This window comes from Pyrgilauda ruficollis, unplaced genomic scaffold (genome assembly GCF_017590135.1).
Source record: "Pyrgilauda ruficollis isolate IOZ18807 unplaced genomic scaffold, ASM1759013v1 scaffold98, whole genome shotgun sequence".
NCBI classification, from domain to species: Eukaryota; Metazoa; Chordata; class Aves; order Passeriformes; family Passeridae; genus Pyrgilauda; species Pyrgilauda ruficollis.
The window spans coordinates 41449-61126 of NW_024531932.1; the positions used below are offsets into that span (position 1 = coordinate 41449).

The window sequence follows — 19678 nt, forward strand, 5'->3', positions numbered from 1 at the left end:
ATTAACATTTCAGAATAATTTCTGTAGGCTTGGACAGTTGCAAACTCAATTAAAAAGAGGATTTTTTTCAAACTGATTATTTGCTTTCTGTTTTGGGAAGGCCCTGCTGCAGCTGGTGGCTCAGTGCTGCAGTTATACTTCTATGAGTGGTGAGACTGTAAAGCAGAGAGGTTTTAATGCTAAACCAGGGAAGGTGCAATGCTCTGAGTTGTCTTTAATCTGTTCAAGAGGAGCTGCTGGCTCATTCTACTGAGAAAGCCTCTGGGTTTACTTGATTCAGCTTTTGCAATGTTGAAATTTAGAACAACTGCTTTTTTCTCCCCTGAACTTCCTCACTGCCACCTCTGAGAGGCAGAGTGTCATAGTGCCAGGTGCCTGTCCACTGGGTTTACTAACCTGGTTTAAGCAGCAGGGATTGCTTGGCCAATTTGTTGGTGTTGGTGGTGGTCCTGAAGGCAGATGGAACTCACTGGTATTTCTGGAGAGGGTGTCTGCATCTGTGCTGCGTGGAAAGCACCGAAAATTTTCTGCCTGGACTTCTCAGTGAGGCAGTTTCACTTCCTCTGTGCTTGATTTCCAGAGCACATTGCAGAACAGCACTGTGTGGCAGTAACACTGCTGCTCAGTCTGGGAGAAGCTGCCCAGTGACACATCCGTGCTGTTCCCAAGGTTGTCAGCAGCCTGGGATCTCTGCGTGGTCCTGCCCTGTGTCATGTGGACATCTCCCTCAGCAGGATCTCTGGGGATCTTCCTCTTTGAAGGTTTTTGGTGTGCTTCATAAATGCCAGAATGCAGCCTGTCTTTTCTACGTTTCTGAATGTTAAATCAGACGGGCAGCTTGTGTTATTTACAGGAGTTGCTTTAGCTGAGCCACATGGGCTGTAATTCTCCTTTTGTTGACATGGGCATAAAAGCTCTAACAGTGCCCTGGTGGTTGGGGGGGGGGTTCAAACATGCCTTTGTCTTAAATTGCTCTGAGAGATGTTTCAAGTTTTTAAGCAGTTTTAAAAGTAATAATTTTCAGCAGTAGATGGATGTTTCCTATTTCTCTCTAATTATTACTATTGTTCTTACTTTAATTGTGTTATGCAAGAGCAAAGAGACAGGAATCAGTGAGTTGGGGCGCCTGGAAGATTCTAATCACATTCTTGCAATGATTTGAAGGACTAATTAAGCTCAGCACATAGAAGAGGAGAGTATGTTCTTGTCTGATGTGTTCATGTTCACAAGCTGCTTTGTTTTGCAGTGTTAGCTGTGTGGATTTCCCCTGTAATTTGGGGGGAGAAATCAGCATTTTTATGCAAGCTGCAGTATTTTTTTTTAAGTAGCTTTTTGAACTTTAAAAAGAAAGGGCAGCTTTGAAGTGTAGGGAAAAATTCTGTGTGTGTGTGAGACATGTAAGTATTTGATGTGGATCTCTCAGTGAATTCTTCTTCCACTTATTCTACAGCTGAGGACAGGAGAGAGAAGGCAAAATCACCAAATGCAAGCCTGAGCTTCCTGTAGAAACCCATTTTGTCTCTTCTCCCCAAATTCTGTGGCTTCCAAACTTTGGCTGCACATTTGAAGTAGGGAGATGTGAGTGATATGTCTTGAGGGGGGCTTAAACTGTGCAGACCTGTCAGATTTTATCTGTAGTGATGAGCAGGTCACCTTGAGAGACACAAGTTGTGGAATTTACAACCTGCAGGTTTCCAGGAGTTTCATGGGAGGCTGCCACAGCATTATGACCATGCAGTGGATTGTGGTGTGGTTTTTTACTCTGTTACTCCAGAAATAAATTGTTGTTTGCTTTTTATTTTATTATTATTATTCATGGGGTGGTTCAGCTCAGTGAAACTTTTGGTCATCTTTGTCTCCAGGGTCTGAATGGACATGTTTCTTCAGGTGAAAATGGAAGGAAAACTTCAGAGACCACGCACTGAAGTGGTTCTTTAATATCTGACAGTTTGACAGTGACCTGGCCAAAGGAATCCTGGAATAGGGACTGTATCTCTTATTGCTGTTGTAATGTTGAGGTTCCAGAGCGCTGGGATTTGGAGGGAGGAAGCAATGGAAGTGATATACTGAGTTTGGAAAGCAGGAGGGATATTTATTCCCTGTGCTCTCTCCTCCCCTCCCATTCGCAAAACAACAAATAAATCAAGAACACAGAATGTCTGTTTACTTTCCTTTTCCCCCCACACTTTGCCTGGCCTTTGAAGATAGTGCAGGGTTGCAGAGCTGCTTAAACAATGCCTGTTTCCAGCCCCTTTTCCCATGGCATGGAAAAGCCTGTGGAGTTCATTGAGAACTGTGGAGAGAAGAATGTGTGTGAGCCCTGGGCGGGTGCTGAATCACCGCGCCTTGGCCGGGCGCCGGCACCGCGGGCACTGGGGAACTTGGATCCTGTGACAGTGATTCAGGCTCTGGCTACAGCAGAACGAGTTTGCTGTCAGTGGCTAAGCTGACAAAGCCTCCTGTAAAGGAGCAGGCTCCATGCACAGGTATAATCCATGTGGACCAAGAGGATTTTGCTGGTGGAGCTGTGCTGGGCTAAAGGTGCTGTTCCAGACTCGGGTGCTTCTCTGTGGTGGGTACTCATGAAGTGCTGACTGTAGGCCAATTTAGGAAGCTGAGCTGGCTGAAATTCAGCTTTTTGGGTGGATTTTCAGCTGTCTGAACAAGCTTTCTGTGTGGTCATCTGCCAGTCTGGGTGCCTGGGAGAAGATCCATCCGTGATGCTCTTCCTTACCCTGCATGTGACTGGCTGCTGACAAGTGTTGGCTCTGACCTACCAAAAACTGTGTGTGCCTCAGCATTCCTATGCAGGGGATAAAGCCAGACTTTGAGGAAAGGCTTGTTACATATGAAGGCAAGACGTTGGTGTTTTGGTGTTAGGATTGAAATGGGAATAAGACTGTACAGAGGCTGCTTTTTCAAGAGCAGATTATCCAGGTGAGCATAGGGAATGCTGCTCAACGAGGAGCAGGCCTGGTGTTCAGTAACACAAATCCCAAGATCCCCATGTCCTTCTTAGCAAAGTTTTCACAATCATTATCCTAAGCAGTGTTGCAAGGATAGGTACAAGTATGCAATAATCCCATTCCTCTTCTCCTACCCAGTAGGAAGGCAATCTGTCACCAGCTGGGTTTTTTTTTCCCAAAGGTAATCACAACCTGACAGATCTTTATTCATGAAGGGCGTTGAGAAGTGAGTGGCACAGCCCATAAAACCCTTAAAACATTGTGTTCCTGCTGCCTTCCATTTGCTCCACAATTAATGCAGCGATGTCTTTATCCAGTGAGAAGCTCTGTTAGGTTTTATCTCTGACAGCTGTTGCTTTTAAACTTACCCTAAAAAGCAGGAGTTGTCTGTGGTGTGACAGTTGCTTCCACACTGCCTGTGGCAGCAGCTGCTGCTGGCTTGGATTGTGCTAGGAACAAATCCTGGCAGGCTGTGAACTTTGTTCCTTATCTCTGTACTTCATGTTCAGTCATTGTCACACAGTCACACGTTTTGGCATTTTCAGGGTTTGCAGCCATGTCAGCAGGGAAAAACCTAAGGAAAACCCAAATGTCATAAGGCATAGAAATGTGCTTGGCTCCTTTTTGTGTTTATTTTAGAGGGGGAAGAGGTTAAAAGGGGAAGTTGCAGTTGGTTCAAGAGGTCTGAGAAGCAAAATTAGTCCCCCATAAGCAGTATAAGTAGGTTTTGATTCCTACTTATCTCTGTATAACTGCCCAGCTACCCCATATCCTCAGGTTATGGCTCACCTAGTAAGTCAGTCCTGCAGGCTGCTTAAAAAACCAACCTCACATTTTCCCAAGTTAAAATTTTACTGGGGAAGATTGTACCCAGTGTCCCCTGCATGCCAGAACTCATAGAAGCTGACCTACAAGAGACCTTCCACTTGAGGAATTCCTTCCTCTAAAGAGTTTAATTTGTGTATTTGCACCAGCTCTTCAGTTCAAGTATGCAGTAGTAAACCTGTGTGTGCCTCCCTCTCTTCCACCTCCTGTGGTCAGGGTGAAGAGGGCTGGGACAGCAGCGTTAGTGGGTGGTGTGGGTACTGGAATGGCTGGGGAGAGGAATGCACAAATTCCTCCTGGTGTAAAATTCCTTGTGTCCCTGGGGGCTTAGAAGCTCTGGTACTGAGCAGACCTAGGCTGGTCTCAGCAGAGAGGAGGTGGGAGAGTTCCAAGTCCTACAGCATTCCAGGTTCTGGGAAGGTTTAGTAGCAGGAGTGGTGCCAACCCTGAGCTGACTGTGCCTCGGTGTGGCGCTGCTCCAGACCTAACAAACCCTGCTGGACTGCAGCTGACTTAACAGAGTCAACTTTGTTGTTTCCGTGTACGTGGCATAATTAACCTGTAATGCAGATAAACAATCCCCAGGTAATCAAGAGCTTAAGTACCAGTAGTTTTGTGAGGTGACTGTGTAAAGTAGTCCCCTCCTGCTGGGTTCTGGAATTCTATACTTTTTGTTTGTTTTCCCTTTCCCACATCCCATTTAAATAGAGGATTCAGCATTTAAATGTGCATTTTCAAGCTGAGTGTCAGAAAGCTGCCTTGTGCTGTTCAGTGGCTTCTGCTGCCCTTTAAACCCTAGTTGTCCTGTGCACCTTTGAAGCAGAGTCAAGAGATGCTGTTCCTGCATCGCCTTTTTGCTTTTCCCTCTTGTAACACCCATTGTTGTTTTCCTTGTTTGCTTCTTTTCTGGTGACAGATGACATCTGGGGGGACTGAGAGCATCCTGATGGCCTGCAAGGCATACAGAGACCTGGCTTATGAGAGAGGCATCAAGCAGCCAGAAATGTGAGTGGTGCCACCACAGCTTTTTCCTTTGGGGGCTTGTGGGATTTACTGTCCCCTAGAGCTGAGATGGTGCTGGACCTCGATAATTCTTCATTTCATAGCATTGCCACCTATTCCTCGTCCATCTCTGTCTGGAGGAGAGAAACCTGTGTGGAAAGAAGAGTTCAAAAGCACAGGAAGTTTTAAAGCAGCTTGGGGGGCACAGATGTTGCTGGGGCAGCTGTATTTTGGCAATACCTGTCTGCTGCTCTAGACAGCCTGCTTGGATCAGCTCTGCTCTCGAGCAGATTGTCAGGCCCTTTGAAGTATTCAAGGGGTTTGATTTATTCACATCAAAGAAGGCTTAGCCTGAAAACTCTGAGGCTGGAGTTGGGCTGGTTGGAGCTCAAATGAGGAATTGTGCTAATCATTACACTGCTAATAGAGGATTTGCTGTCTCTAATGTACTGTCTCTTTTCTAGATGGTGCATGGAAAATATTTCTCTGGTTAATTGCTTTAAGGGGAAAATGTTAAAGGAAACGAAACACTGGTGTTTCTTTTCTTCCCTCTAACATTTAAGGCTCTGATAATGATGTGAGGCCTCAGAAAACAGGGTTAATTGAGGCTGTTCAGCCACTGGAGGTGGGGGACAGCAAATGTTACATTCATTTGACCTGTTCCTTTTCCAGGTTGGTCCCGGTGAGTGCCCACGCTGCCTTTGACAAGGCAGCACACTACTTTGGGATGAAGCTGATCCAAATACCACTGACCAAGGCTATGGAAGTGGATGTTCAGGTATCACTTTAGTCTCTCTCTGTGAGGAAATTAACACTGTACAGCAACTAGGCAAGAAATCTGCTGTCCAGGTAGCGAGTCAGTGGATAAAGAGGGAGGAATGCTTTGTGGAAAAAATGAAAAGCAGCATAAGTAAGTGTCATTACAGATGAAGTTGTATTTGAAATAACTGCATGTTATCCCTGTGTCCTGTGGGATTCATTTAGACTCGGGTAATTTATGTATTTCGTAAACAGCCTCAGATTTCAGAGGAGGGTGAACAAAAATATTATGGTATTTCCCAGTGGATGAGTGGTTGTAGCTCGTTGCTTTCCTCTCTGTACTCTTTCATGCCTTGGTTTTTAAGACCAGACTCTGCATGTTCTCACTCTCTATCTTTTTTGGCAGGATGGCACTTGGTAAATGGAATGTGAGCATCTTCTCTCTTTAAATCTTCAGGCAATGAGGAGAGCTATCTCGAGGAACACAGCCATGCTGGTCTGTTCTGCTCCCCAGTTCCCACATGGAATTATGGACCCCATTGAAGAGGTGGCAGAGGTAGGATACCCCTACCTGTGTGTTGTAGCAGTAAAACCAGCACAAGAAGAGTAGAGGGGTTGCAGGATGCTGAGCAGTGAATTTGCTGGGGGGATCCCACTGGCTGGAAGGGTATTACTGTCAGGGTATGTAGGATGCACTTTGGGACTGAGGGGGAATGGGTGACTGTGAGATGAACCAGAAGTGCTTGTTCTTTGCTACCTGAAAGGAAAGAACTCTCAAATGGCTCACCTGGTGAAAAGGCTTTGATTTAGGGCCTGCTGGTTGTAGCAAAATTGGTGTGGAAGTCTGAGGAATGTGTGGAGGGAGTAGGAGTCAAAGGGCTAGGATCTTATTTTCTGAACACACCTCTTGATTTCTTTCCTCTCTGTGCTCCAGTTATTTATTTTGTATGTGACCAGCCAGGGCCTCTGACCTTCTGTTCATTTGGCTCACACCCTTTTATTTTATTGTGGATACTCCTTTCAGACAACGTTGTCACATTGCTTTGGTAAACACAGCAACCAACCAAAATGCCACTTTTTTTTCTTGAGTGTAGAAGGCAGGAAAAGGCATTGCACAAACAGCCAGCCCTTCCACATCTCCTGTACTGCACAAGTTGAGAGTGGTGTGATGTTCTCAAAGGGTTCAGTGAACATTTAACTGAAATGCCAAATATGTTTTGGTGACTGGAGTTTGGGTGCCCCAGCCACATAATTTTGATCTCTTTTTCACATACAGCTTGCAGTGAAGTACAAAATCCCCTTCCATGTGGATGCCTGCCTGGGTGGATTCCTTATTGCTTTCATGGACAAAGCAGGGTTCCCCCTAAAGCGTCCCTTTGACTTCCGTGTGGAAGGTGTGACCAGCATTTCTGCTGACACCCACAAGGTAAGGAGAAGGGTCTTCCAGGGCTTTCATTTTTGGGGTGTGATTCCTATTGCCATCCTGGCCTTCAGGCATTTCTTCCCTGTTGTGTGGAGGAGCACTGAGGTGCAGGGGTAGGGGCTGCTCTGCTCGTGTGCTTTGTGCAGTGTGCCAAAGTACAGAACCCCTCAGGCTGGGAAAGACCTCCAGGACTGAGTCCAGCCTTGAAGAGTCCCGACCTTATCAACCAGAGCAGAGCACTGAGTGCCACATCCAGTCATTCCATGAACACCTCCAGGCATGGAGGCTCCACCACCTTCCTGGGCAGCCCCTTCTACCCTGACAGCCCCTTTTTCCCCTTCCACAAAGAAACTTCTCCTGATTTCCAACCTTAACATCCCCTGGCACAACTTGAAGCTGTTTCCTCTTGTCCTGTCATTGTTTTCTCTGAGCAGAGCCTGACCCCCCCTGGCTGTCCCCTCCTGTCAGGGAGTTGTGCAGAGCCACAAGGTCCCCCCTGAGCCTCCTTTTCTCCAGGCTGAGCCCCTTTCCCAGATCTCTCAGCCCCTCCTGGGGCTCCAGCCCCTTCCCCAGCTCCCTTCCCTGGAAATGCTCCAGCCCCTTCAGGGCTCTCTGGCTGGGAGGGCCCAGAACTGGACACAGCCCTCAAGTGCCAACACCTCCAGGCATGGAGGCTCCACCACCTTCCTGGGCAGCCCCTTCTACCCTGACAGCCCCTTTTTCCCCTTCCACAAAGAAACTTCTCCTGATTTTCAACCTTAACCTCCCCTGGCACAACTTGAAGCTGTTTCCTCTTGTCCTGTCATTGTTTTCTCTGAGCAGAGCCTGACCCCCCCTGGCTGTCCCCTCCTGTCAGGGAGTTGTGCAGAGCCACAAGGTCCCCCCTGAGCCTCCTTTTCTCCAGGCTGAGCCCCTTTCCCAGATCTCTCAGCCCCTCCTGGGGCTCCAGCCCCCTCCTCCGTTCCCTTCCCTGGAAATGCTCCAGCCCCTTCAGGGCTCTCTGGCTGGGAGGGCCCAGAACTGGACACAGCCCTCAAGTGCCCCCAGCACAGAGGGACAATCACTGCCCTGATCCTGCTGGTTACACTATTCCTGATCCAGGCCAGGTGTTATTGCCACATGAGCACGTGGTGGCCCATGTACTGCTGCTGTCACCAGCACCCCAAGGTCCTTTCCAGCTTTCCAGCCCCTCTGATCCAGCCTGGAGCTGCAGGGAGTTGCTGTGACCCAAGGGCAGAACCTTGCACTTTGCCTTGCTGAACCTCTGCCCATGGATCCAGCCTGTCCCAAGCCTTCTGCTCTCTAGCAGATCAAATGGGATCTTGGTGAGGACTTGGATGCATTCCTGTGCCCTCTTGCTGCTTTCTAACCCTTTCTGTGCCCCTTGCAGTATGGCTACGCTCCCAAGGGCTCCTCGGTGGTGCTCTACAGTGACAAGGAGTACAGGAAGTACCAGTTCTTCATAGCCCCTGACTGGCAAGGGGGAATTTATGCCTCCCCCTCCGTGGCAGGCTCCAGGCCTGGTGGGATCATAGCTGCATGCTGGGCAACCCTGCTGCACATCGGAGAGTCGGGCTACGTTGAGGCTACCAAGAGGATCATTAGAACAGCTCGTTTCCTGGAGTCAGAGTACGTGGGAGCCTCAGGGTTTGGATCCTGCTGGACCCCTCCTCCCAAACTGCTTTTGTTTTGTTTTTCACTGGTACCTGCTGGGCAGTTCTGGGAGAACATTTGTTTGTGCCCAGATAGCTGAGGGACACAGATGGGAGGGGTGCAGGCACCTTCATTCAGCTTGGCTTTGAGAATTCCTTCTGCCTTCAGCTGTGGCTGAGGGGGAATCTGGAGGGAGGACAAAAGAAGGGTTATACTCTTCCTTGTTGGGGTGCTTGGGTGGCTGTGTAAGAGGAGCTGATTTTGTGTCTTCCCTTGCTTTTCTGTCTTCCCTCTTTTCCATTTCTTCCTGGATTTACTTGACTTTAGGGTATGTAATGACCCAGGTCCTCTGGCAAGTCCCAATGGCCCGGGCTGGGTGCATGGTTTTTTGGGTGGGAATGTGCTGCCATCTGCTCCCTCTTGTAGCTTTTCCTTTAAGGCTCCAGCTGCGTGGACAGAATGTCTGAACCCTGTAACATTGATCAGTCATTTCTTTTCTTTTCAAGGTTGAGAAAAATTGACAGCATCTTCATTTTTGGGAAGCCAGAGGTGTCTGTCCTGTCCATTGGCTCGGACACTTTTGACATCTATCGATTATCTAATTTTTTAGCTGCAAAAGGATGGAACTTGAATGTCCTACAGTTCCCACCAAGGTGAGTGTGTGGAGACCAGGGAGTGATGTATTTACTTCAGGCCATGCAGCTCTTGTGATTTGCTGAGTACTGTTGTCCACGGCTGATAAATTGTATGTAGAATTTTCCTCTGCAGACAGGAATCACTTTTGTAATTGCCATTATACAGCAGTGAAGATAAAGTAATAATAATTTTAATGAGCCTAGCAAAGGATTTTCTATTTACCTCTATCTAATACAAGCAGAAAAATATAAATAACTAAGGCTCTGTCTCATGTTTAGTTAACTGAGGGTTTGTAGATTTATTTATTTATTTTTACTGTCTTCCTCCTGCCCGCTGAAGATGAAGGAAATTTAAAGAACAGTGAAGGGCTGATCATTTTCAATGTAAAATTAATCTTTGTCAGAGACTTTCCTTAAGTGGGAAATTGGGCTTTTGTGAGCAAAAGTGGTCAATGCTCCCAGACACAGCTGCACTGAAAAAAATTTTGCCTGGCCATGTGAAGTAAAGTCCAGAGAGCCTGAGGTGATAGCTCAGAGGTGGGCGCTTCCTTCTGGTGATGGCTTAGAAGCTGCAGAGGAAGGAGAAGGAAATGATAGCAGGGGTCACTGTGCTTGCAGGCAGCTGCATTTTTCTCACCAGAGGTACCTGGAATGAGGTGAGAAACTTTAACCTAATTGTGAAGTCAGGAAGGAAGGAAGAAGGAGCTGGTTATAGCAAGCATTTTGCAGGGATTTCCCTTAGTGGGAATGCTGTTTCAAGGAGATACTGTTACCACTGGCCACAGAAGGGCTCAGCTGCTGTTGGGGGGCTCAGAAAACATGGAGCTGTGTGTACTGTGGGTGTTTAATCTGTGCCCTCTGCCCTGCCTGCCCAGCATCCATCTCTGCATCACGCAGCTGCACACCAAGCCTGGTGTTGCTGAGCACTTCCTGAAGGATGTCAGGGACAGCATCCAGGACATCATGAAGGACCTCAGTGCCAAGACCACGGGCATGGTGAGGAGGCCAGCACACAGTGAAGGGGGTGTTTGGGCTGAGGGTGTTTCTCCTGTGTAACAGCCTCTCTTCTCTGCTTAGGGAGCCATCTATGGAATGGCGCAGTCCGTCCCAGACAGGAGCCTGGTGGCAGAGATTTCCCAGGCCTACCTGGATGGCCTCTACAGCACGGATGTTCTCAGCAGTGAAAAGCACATGAACGGCTCTCCCAGCCACCACTGACTGTAGTGAAACAATCTGTGCCTTGCCAGCCAGCACTGGGGTGGTTCCAAAGGTTTCCTAGGGAAAGAGATTGCAGTTCCTTTGTTCCTACAATTGCAGGTTTGAGGGTGGCTTGATCTGGAAGAATTCCTTCCCTGTCTTAGTCTGTTCTGAAATCTGCATTGTTTTCATGCCCAATTTCAGTTTTAGGGCTTTTCCTCCCTCCCCCCTGCCTGTTTTCATCATGGCTGTTGATGGTGAATTGAATGTCCATTCCACAGCTCCGAATTCCTCAGGTACTCTGCATGTCCCTTCATTCCATGTTGTTTCTCCTTCTCAGACCTGATATTCAGCCAGTGTCCAGCCAAGTGTTAAATTTGAGTTCTCACATTGTGCTCCACGGCTCCAATCTTTCTGGAAGCTAATAGCAGACAGTAAATTGGAAATTTTGTTTGCTCTTGAGTATTGCTGTAAGCTGCTGCATTTAACAGACCGTGCTGGGAGCATTATATCTGTGTAATGCAGAGCTGATAAATTGGCAGAGGGAAGGTAGTCATGGCCTCCCTTTGAAATCTCAGTGAGACTGCAATCAATATCTGCTGGGGGGAGAAAAAAACAACACAAAATCCTTTTCTGGAATCTCTTGAAGAACAGCAGAAACAGAAACCAAGCAGGTGGCCTAGGGAGAGGAACTTGGAAGGTACTGAAAACCCCAGGTACATCGTGGCTGTTCTGCTCCCCTGCCTCTTGCAGAAGACATGCATTGACCACCCAGGAGTGCTGTGTTCCCTTGCACAAATCTGGAGAGAGGTGCAAAGCTCATTTCACTGTTCAGAATTTGAAGGTTTTACACTGTCCCCTCACGATGCTGTAGCAGAGCCAGCCAGGCCCTGGCCCGTGTCACAGCCAGGGACGTCGTGCGCAGATGGTTTTTTTTTACCACGGTCTTTTAGTATCAAAAAGGTGACTTTTGTAATAGCAGTAATCTCAGCTCTTTGCACTGATTCTTTTAAGGCACATTCTCAAAAGGGCATTCACCATTGTGCCTTGATGCTTCTCTGGCTTTTTTTTTTGTGGCATGCCAGGGAGGGTTGGAGGGTTCAGCTGTCTGACCACGACCTTGGTTGTGGTCGTTTCTTTATGGTACTAATTCTGAAAACAAACCTCAAAGGCAGGCTGGCCTCAGAGGAAGCACCCTTGCCTGTTAGGTAGGATAGTAGTTGTAATGAGCCAAGTCCCTTCACAGTATTACAAAGATGCTGGGAGAAGCAGAGGAAAGGATGCAGCAAGCTGGAGCTGTTCCAGCCTTGGGCACGTGGCTCAGCCTTCCTATTTTTCCCCGCTGTTTTTAGGGTGAGAGAGTTTTCCCAGCGCAGCCTTGTCGCCTCAAGGACAAGCCAGAATCTCTCAAGTAGCCTTGGAGTTACTCCTGCAGGGCTTTCCCATGTTTCCTCTCAGCTTTGCATGGAGCAGAGTTTCCCAGGCAGAATCCCACACGTGGGTGAAGACTTCATACTGTGTCTGCACAGTTCTGTGCAGGGCATCTGAAGGCATCTCTCTGCTCCAGCCTGTTAGCCTGAAGCTGACCCTGGCTGAAGCACAGGAATTGTAAGGAATGAGAAGGTCACTGACCAGCTCCTGCACCAACCAGCCCAGCCACTGTGGGAAGGATCCTGGCTTTCCAACAGCTTCATTCCCTGTGCTAGGAGACACAAGCATTTTGGCCATCTGCCCTGAGCTTGATGACTTCATGCAAGTCTCTGAGCCCTTTCGAAATCATTGAATTGCCTGGGAGTCTCTTGATGGTGATATCAGCTCTGGCAGTTTGTATTGGACCTATTTATTCCCTAAGGTCTTGCCAGTGTGACCATTACTGTATCTCTGAATTTGGAGACAGTCTTCAGTGTCTGGCTACTGTGATGGTTCTCTTTGGAACCGAGATTTAACAAAACACACAAAAAAAAAGGGAGGTACTCTTTTTGTTTCTGCTTTAAAAGAAAGAAGGGGTGGATTGGGGTGGGCTGAAGGAGAGCGAAACTCCCTTCTCTTCCTTCCCTGGTTGCATTTTCCTCCCAGGAAGTAGGTGGATCTAACAGATCAGTGCTCCATTTCACATTTTTTGGATGTATTTGAAGATGTTATTTGTAAGTCAATGTATTCTATTCTGGGCTTTGCTTATTAATAATATTTGTGGGTTTAATTGTTCCATGTGTATTTGTCCCATACTGTAAATGTAACCCTGTGGTCGGGAGTAGGCCACTGTAATTCCCTGGTGTGTAGTTTTTATTCATCCTTGTCACCTAACATGTAATCTGCATCTACTTTATCATGCCAAATGGTCCTGGAAAAATGGATTTACAGGCTGTGTGATTGTTTTAAAGACAAAAAAGAGAAGAATTTGATGAACTGGATTATGATCTGAAACTGGACGGTACTTCTAGACCTGGAGGGATCCTTGCCACTATTAATTCCTGCAGGATTTTCTGGTTTTCCAAGCAGGACACTCACTTTGTTGCTTGTACAAAGCACTCCCAAGGGATTCACCTGTTTTTAGGTACTAGAATGAAGAATATCCAATGGGATGGACCAAGAAGAGATATGTGTCTTCATGCCATGGATTTCATCTGCACTTTTCTGATGACTTGGGGGAGAGGGGAGCGGAAGGGTTGCCTACAACACAATAATACCTTGCCCAATAAATCCACAAGGACTTTTTAATGGACAAGTGGGATGAGTTGATCTGATGGCAGTTTTCTGCTTTGCTCTGATTTGCCCCTGGTCGAACTGGAGGCTGAAATAGCTGGAGAGATGGTGAAAATGGGCCTGGTTTGTATTAAAATGGTGCATTTAGCTATCTAGGCTCACCGAGCTCTTATTTTTCTGCTTCAGTGCTTGTTTGAATGAATGTGGACCTGTTGTTCCTGGAATTTCCTCATGCACAACCTGGTCTGTGGCAGGGAGGATGGTTTATGAATCTCACTAACTCTGCCTGAGGGCTGCTCTGTCCTGTCAAAATGAAGGTGGTGTCTGTGTCTGCATCTTGTGTGTGATGTCAAGGATGCTGGAAGTTAAGAGCTATGGATTTTCTATTAATACTTTGTAGAACTTTAAAGGGTTAAAAAAAGAAGCAAAAAAGACTTGAACTGGGTGTTTGTAGTGTTTTTCCCCAGACTGTTGTGCTGAAAGCAAATGCTGTTGGTTTCACATGATCAGTTCATTGTATCAGTGAAGATCCTGCACCACCAAATCCACCCACAACCTCTTTTTGGGAAGTGTGCCACCCTAAGCAGCCCTTGCCCTGGTGCCATGCTGCTTTTGTGCCTTTTGGTTGTCCTTTCCCTGTCTTTGTGCCTTGGCTGTGGCACAGCTGTGAGTTTACACAAGCAGTTTTTACCTGCCCTGGCTTTGATCCTCTCTTAGTCTTTCAGACCCCAGTCACTCTGAGGTGAAGGCACCTGTGAAGTTTTCTGTGTGAAGTTTTTTTTGTGGCTGCAGCACCTTCTTGAGAGCAGTCAGGGCAATACCTGCCTTTGGGGAAACCTGTTGGTGTCATTTGGTGAGTGAGGCCTCTTTGCAAAGAGCCATCAGGTTAAATGAGATGTTTATTGTAAACATTTTCAGTTGGTATCCTGCGAAAGGCTGGGGTGAGACCACGTGCCTGATGTAATACTGCTGGAGAGGGGTTACAGCAGTGCCAAACTGCACAGCACCTTGCTGCTTGGGTACAGAGAAGCCAGAAGGGTCACAAAACAGGTTTTAGGCAGAAAGCACATTCCAGGAGGTAAGGAGCAACAACAGGGGCAGGATGGGGGCAGGCTCTGGACAGATTTACTGGTGCAGTGGTGTAACTTGGCTCTGGAAGGACATCAGCCTGTTGGAGCGAGACAGGGGAGGTACCAGAATGATCAGAGGGATGGAGCACCTCTGCTATGAGGAAAGGCTGGAGAATTGGGATTGTTCAGCCCAGAGAACAGAGGCTTTGGGGTGACCTCATTGCAGCCTTCCAGTGCCTGAAGGAACTGACAAGAAACATGACTTTTTACAAGAGCGTGTAGTAACAGGACAAGGGGGAATGGATTCACACAGAATAGGTTTAGATGGGATATTGGAAAGAAATTCCCTGTGAGAGTGGTGAGGCCCTGGCACAGGGTGCCCAGAGAAGCTGTGGCTGCCCCTGGATCCCTGGCAGTGCCCAAGGCCAGGCTGGATGGAGCTTAGAGCAGCCTGGGACAGTGGAAGGTGTCCCTGACATGGCAGGGGCTGGAACAAGGTGATGTTTAAGGTCCCTTCCAACACAAACCATCCCGTGACTGTGATATGACTGACTCCTGGTAAGAGGCTCAGCAGATGGGGGTGTGGGATCACATGGCTAAGGGTTTAAGGATGGAATCTGCAAGATCAGAGATGGACACATGCACCCTGAGAAGTGCCTCCATCCATCCGAGCTGCGCTGGCAGGGCTGGCGAGGTGTCAGGGCTGTCTGGAACCAGGACCTAGCTTGGAAGTGGGAAGAGGCTCTGGGTGCAGCCATCGTGGCAGGACACAGTGGCACAGTGGGGTTTTGGCTGCGTGGATCCCTGCTCAGGAGAGGGAAGCTGCCACCTGCTCGATGAAGCTGGCCAGGTTGATGTCTCGCTCCGACAAACCCCCGCAGTCGTGGGTGCTCAAGGTGATGTGAACCTGAGGCAGACAGACAGACCCAGAGTTGCTGACAGAAACAGCAGGGCTGTTCTCAGTGCTACATCTGATGAGACAGTAGCTCCAAACTTGTTAGCAAAATTCCCTGGGGTGGCAGAGGTGCTCTGGCACTTTGCCTGCTTTTTCTCCTTCCTACAGCTCATGCTGGACACAAGCTGTCACTGCCACCCCTGCCTTGGTCACAGCAGCCACCTGTGCCCATTTTCAACTCACTCTTTTCCCCAGAAGCTTTTCCTGTGGCTGCTACTTGATACAGATTTTAAAAAGCAATGCTGGTGCCAGCCTTTGTCAGCTACTGCTCAGCTGGACGGGATAAAAGGAGGAGGAAAGGTTCTGTGGTAGCTGTAGGCTGGCTGTGATACGGGAACAGCATCTGAGGGAAGAGGTCCTGCTGGTGAGAACAGCACTTGCTGCTCCTGTTTTATCCCTCAGAAAAGGGAGCTGCTCCCTGAAGTGCTCTGCTGTGTCCCCACCATCCTGTTTCTTACCTTATTGTACACATTGAACCACTCGGGGTGGTGATCCAGTTTTTCTGCCTGTAGAGCCACTCTGGTCATGAAGCCAAAGGCCTGCAGGGTAAGAAGAAAAGTTAACTCATTTACCCTGCAACACATTGGTTTTCACACCCATTACTATTAATTTTACACTGCCTGTGTCTACATAACCCAACCAAATGCAAGGCCTGGTCTATTCTGGGAGTTTTCTGTGGGTTTTCCTCTTCCTGAGGAGTGTTTCCCAGACAAACTCTGTGCTGGGTTGAGCCCTCTGGTGTCTTGGGGAGGTTATTTTGCTCAGCCATTCCATTTCAGGAGAGACACAGAGGGCTTTCTTTGGCTGAGCTTTGCAGAGGGGACTCCCTGCTCTGCAAGCTGGGTGTCCCAGTCTGCAGAACTCCGTGCCCCTGGTGCTCGTACCCGGTTGAAGTCCTTGAAGTGGAATTCTTTGAAGATGGCATCTCTGCCTTCCACCTCGTTCCACCCCACGGCTCTCAGGTTTGGCAGCAGCTGCTCCCTCTCCTCCGTGCTCAGCCTGTGGGCTTTGCCTGCCTGGAAAGGGAAGGAAGGGGAAGAGGAGCAGGTCAGTGTGGCAGAAGTGGGATGAAGCAGGTGTTGAGAGCAATGAGGCATGCCATGGGTTAAGGAGTTGTAGCTGCAGAGTGGGTGGGAGGTTGGAATATCAATGTCCTCTGCTCCCTGCCTGGAATACATCCTGCATGGACCAAGGAAGTCCAGCTGGACCCTTCTGTCCTCTCACCTGCAACACCTCCCACAGTGCCTGAGGTACCTGTGTGAAGTTAAATTCCAAAATACATTTTCTTTTACACATAATCTTCTGGGGAAAAAAAAATACAAACCAACAACTTAAAAAGCAGAAGTTCTTGTGATCGTTTCTAGATCTGAGAGTTGCTTTAAGGTTCCTGAAGCAGCAGGGCTTATTTATTTATTTATTTGTTTATTTATTCATTTATTGGGAGCCTGCTTTTGAGGAGAAAGAAGTGGTATGGATCAGAGATGAGTCACACTAAGCTGCAGTTCAGCTCCTTTTTCCCCCCCTCTCCTTCATATTACAATGGATTTTAAGAGGCTGTTTCTGCCTGTGAGGAACAAAGGGCAGAGGGAGGGATTGTGGTTGAGCTCTGCCTTGGGCAGAGCTGCTGGTACTTAGTTTTTAAGGGGTGGTAGTGGGGAAGCAGCAGTTCTTGGCTTTGAGGAGTGTTTATAGGCAGAGATGGAACTAAAATGAAGCTCTTGGGGATAGGGGCTGCCTGAGCCAGCTCTGCTCTGGCTCAGTGGGGAAGACAGGAGCAAGTGCAAAGGGGCACTGCTCTCTGAAATGTTATGTTCTGGCAATTAAAATTCTTTCACAGAATCACAGATTGTTCTGAGTTGGAAGGGACCCACAAGGATCATCAAACTCCAGCTCCTGGCAGGACAGCCCCAAGAATCTCACCATGTGCCTGAGACCATTGTCCAAACACCCCTTGAGCTCTGGCAGGTTTGGGTGAGTTGATCTTTCCAGCTGGTGATGATAAAGAGCTCCTTGCAATTTATTTTCCTTTATGTGCTGTAGAACCAAGTGTGGCAAGTTGGATATGAGTCTTGACAAATCTGGCCTAGTTTTTTTGTGGGTATTTGATCAGCAGCCCCTTGAGATGCTTTGCTTGCTCAGAAATGGCATTGAGCAACTGAGGCAAATCATCCCCTCCTGAGGTTTCCCTTCCCTTCTGCACAAAACCAAAGAACCAGCTGTGAAACGGATGTTTTTGTGGGTGGGTCTTGCATGTTTTGGGGAAGACTGGAAAGATGAGACCCCATTCCCGTGGCTGTGGGGGTGCATACCTGTCGTGTATCCCTGCCCTCTGACTGCACAGAATGGAGAGTGCTGGGCTGTCACTGGGGGTGGGATGCTTCCTGTCCCCTGGCATTGCAGCCGCAGGGTTTTTGGGGAAGGTGTTCCTTGCCTCTGCATATTTTGGATGACCCCTGGCAGCCCTGGCTCTGTCACCCCCTCCCCACCCCCCAGATGTCAGCGGCACGCTGTGCTGGGAGGGAAGGCAGTGAGCAAACACGAGTGAGCTCCATAAACGCGGAGCCGTTGCCCTTCCCTGCTGATGGTGCGATAAGCCGGGCACAGGTAACTTAGCAACCGGATAAGGAAGGGACAGAGGATGGCTCTGCTGGCAGGGAGCCACCCGCGGGGGCTCTGATGGGAGCAGGACAGGGGTTGCACCAGGATTTGGGACCAGGGGCTGAAACCTGCTCCTTGTCGGTGCTACAGAGAGGAAAGGTAAAAGCTGGAGCTGTAGCTTGGAGCAGAAGGGTATGGATGCAGGGGGCTGGGCTCCAAACCAGCCTTCCCCGGGCAGAGCAATAAAGGGACGTGGTGTAATTGTTCTTTTTCTCCATTGTGACTCTGTGGGAGGATGGCCCCCGGCTTCTCCCAGCACCAGCGGGAGGCTTGGCCAGGCTGAGGTCTGGCACCCTGAGCCAACTCCTCTGCCTGTGTCAGAGGGCAAACCCTCTGCCTGGAGCAGCCCCTGCCCTCCATCCTGCTCCAGTCCATCCTTCACACCCCAGGACATCGGCCGGCCTGCTGGTTTTGTCAGGATGGCATGTTAATGCTTTCATGTGCTCTCACTCCTTAGAAACACATTCTTCTCGTTAGGGAAATGAAATTATTTTGTTTTGTTCTGCTGGCTCTCAACTGCCAAAAAGTTGGGATTTTAATTTTGGGGAGTTTTTTTGCCAGCAGGAAACCAAGCAGATGCATTGTGCAACTGAGGGAAAGAAACCAGCATGGGAAATTGGGAGAATCTGAACCCTCTTTGCTCTAAAATCTTCCTTTTTAAAGAATCATGGAATGGTTTGGGTGGGAAGGGACCTTAAAGCCCATCCAGTTCTACCTTCTGCCATGGGCAGGGACACCTTCCCCTGTCCCAGGCTGCTCCAAGCCCCATCCAGCCTGGCCTTGGGCACTGCCAGGGATCCAGGGGCAGCCACAGATGCTCTGGGCACCCTGTGCCAGGGCCTGCCCACCCTGCCAGGGAAGAATTATTCCTTAATGAAAGGTAGAATTTCCACCTAGCAGAAGGTGCAGGGCACAGCCCTGGGCGGGCGGGCAGGGCTGGAATGCTGTATTCCACACGGGTCTTTGCTGTGCCGGCAAAGCCGATTTCCAGCCGGCCCGGGCGTGCTGCGGGGCTGTGCGGATGGAGCACACGTGGGGGTCGTCCTTGCCCTACAGAATGTGAGGAGGGGTCGTTGCTGGCCGATCCTTTCCCTCCCCCTGGCAGAGGAGCGAGCCTGCGGAGCGAGCGCTGCCTTTGGAAATCCAGCAGCGTTACTGATTAACCGCGGCGCTCCGCTCCTTTCCCCCTTCCTCCTGCCTCTCCCGGCAGCCTGCTGGAGCATTTCTGCCTCAGAAAACGCACACCAAACAGCCGGCTTGCCCAGCGGCGACTTACCATGCCCGCGGCTGCCGGTGCCCTCCGTGCCGTGCCGTGCCGTGCCGGATCCCGCCGGGCCGCGGCTGCTCCGGGCCGGCGGAGGCGTGGCGGGGCCAGCGGGTCCGCCCCCGGCCAGCCGAGCCTTCCCCGCGCCGGCCGCCTGCCTCTGGGGCCCCTGCGGCTCGGGGGGGCCGGACAGGGGCTCCTGGGAGCCCTGCACGACGGAGGTGTGATAGGTGATTGTATAAATTCGTGCGGAGACTACGGTGATTTCACCTGATAAAATCCTAGCATACCAAAAGAGAATTCTGGGAAATCCCCTCTGATGAGATTACAGCAATGTGCACCAAAATCCTAGCCTGAATATTTGTCCTCAAAATGTATATTCCAGGGGATTGCTCTCGTCTGACAGGAGGCATCTTTGATAAGCATCACCAGCAACTAAGTGATGGAAATTCAAATACCAGGACGACACTACCTCCAGAGACTATATTCCAATGTATATTCCAAAGAATTTTCTGTCTGACCAGACTCCAGCACGAGGCATATTGATAGGCGTCATCAGTCTTTCCCG

At 49.1% G+C, this 19678-nt stretch overlaps 2 protein-coding genes across 2 annotated transcripts in view; one reads left to right on the forward strand and one right to left on the reverse strand.

Moving 5' to 3' along the window:
* Positions 1-13314, forward strand: part of SGPL1 (sphingosine-1-phosphate lyase 1) — a 30527-nt gene extending 17213 nt beyond the window's left edge. Inside the window, exons 7-14 of the mRNA XM_041490103.1 lie at positions 4708-4796; positions 5466-5571; positions 6010-6108; positions 6829-6978; positions 8366-8604; positions 9135-9281; positions 10139-10259; positions 10341-13314. Coding sequence (XP_041346037.1) covers positions 4708-4796; positions 5466-5571; positions 6010-6108; positions 6829-6978; positions 8366-8604; positions 9135-9281; positions 10139-10259; positions 10341-10481 — 1092 coding nt within the window. The 3' untranslated portion in view covers positions 10482-13314. The remainder of the gene's footprint in view (positions 1-4707; positions 4797-5465; positions 5572-6009; positions 6109-6828; positions 6979-8365; positions 8605-9134; positions 9282-10138; positions 10260-10340) is intronic.
* Positions 13315-14647: 1333 nt separating this feature from the next.
* PCBD1 (pterin-4 alpha-carbinolamine dehydratase 1) lies at positions 14648-19178 on the reverse strand. Its single transcript, XM_041490086.1, has 4 exons — positions 19123-19178; positions 16073-16204; positions 15647-15727; positions 14648-15140 (listed from the first exon to the last, which is right to left on the reverse strand). Exons 1-4 carry the CDS (start codon positions 19123-19125, stop codon positions 15042-15044), a joined length of 315 nt encoding a protein of 104 aa, XP_041346020.1. The 5' UTR covers positions 19126-19178; the 3' UTR covers positions 14648-15041.
* Between the last annotated feature and the right edge of the window lie 500 nt (positions 19179-19678).

Excerpts from the sequence above, each read along its gene's own strand:
- PCBD1 (XM_041490086.1), bottom strand. Across the intron at positions 15,728-16,072 it reads ACTTCAAGGACTTCAACCGG|GCCTTTGGCTTCATGACCAG; the intron begins GTACGAGCACCA and ends CTTACCCTGCAG. Across the intron at positions 15,141-15,646 it reads GGTTCAATGTGTACAATAAG|GTTCACATCACCTTGAGCAC; the intron begins GTAAGAAACAGG and ends TGTCTGCCTCAG.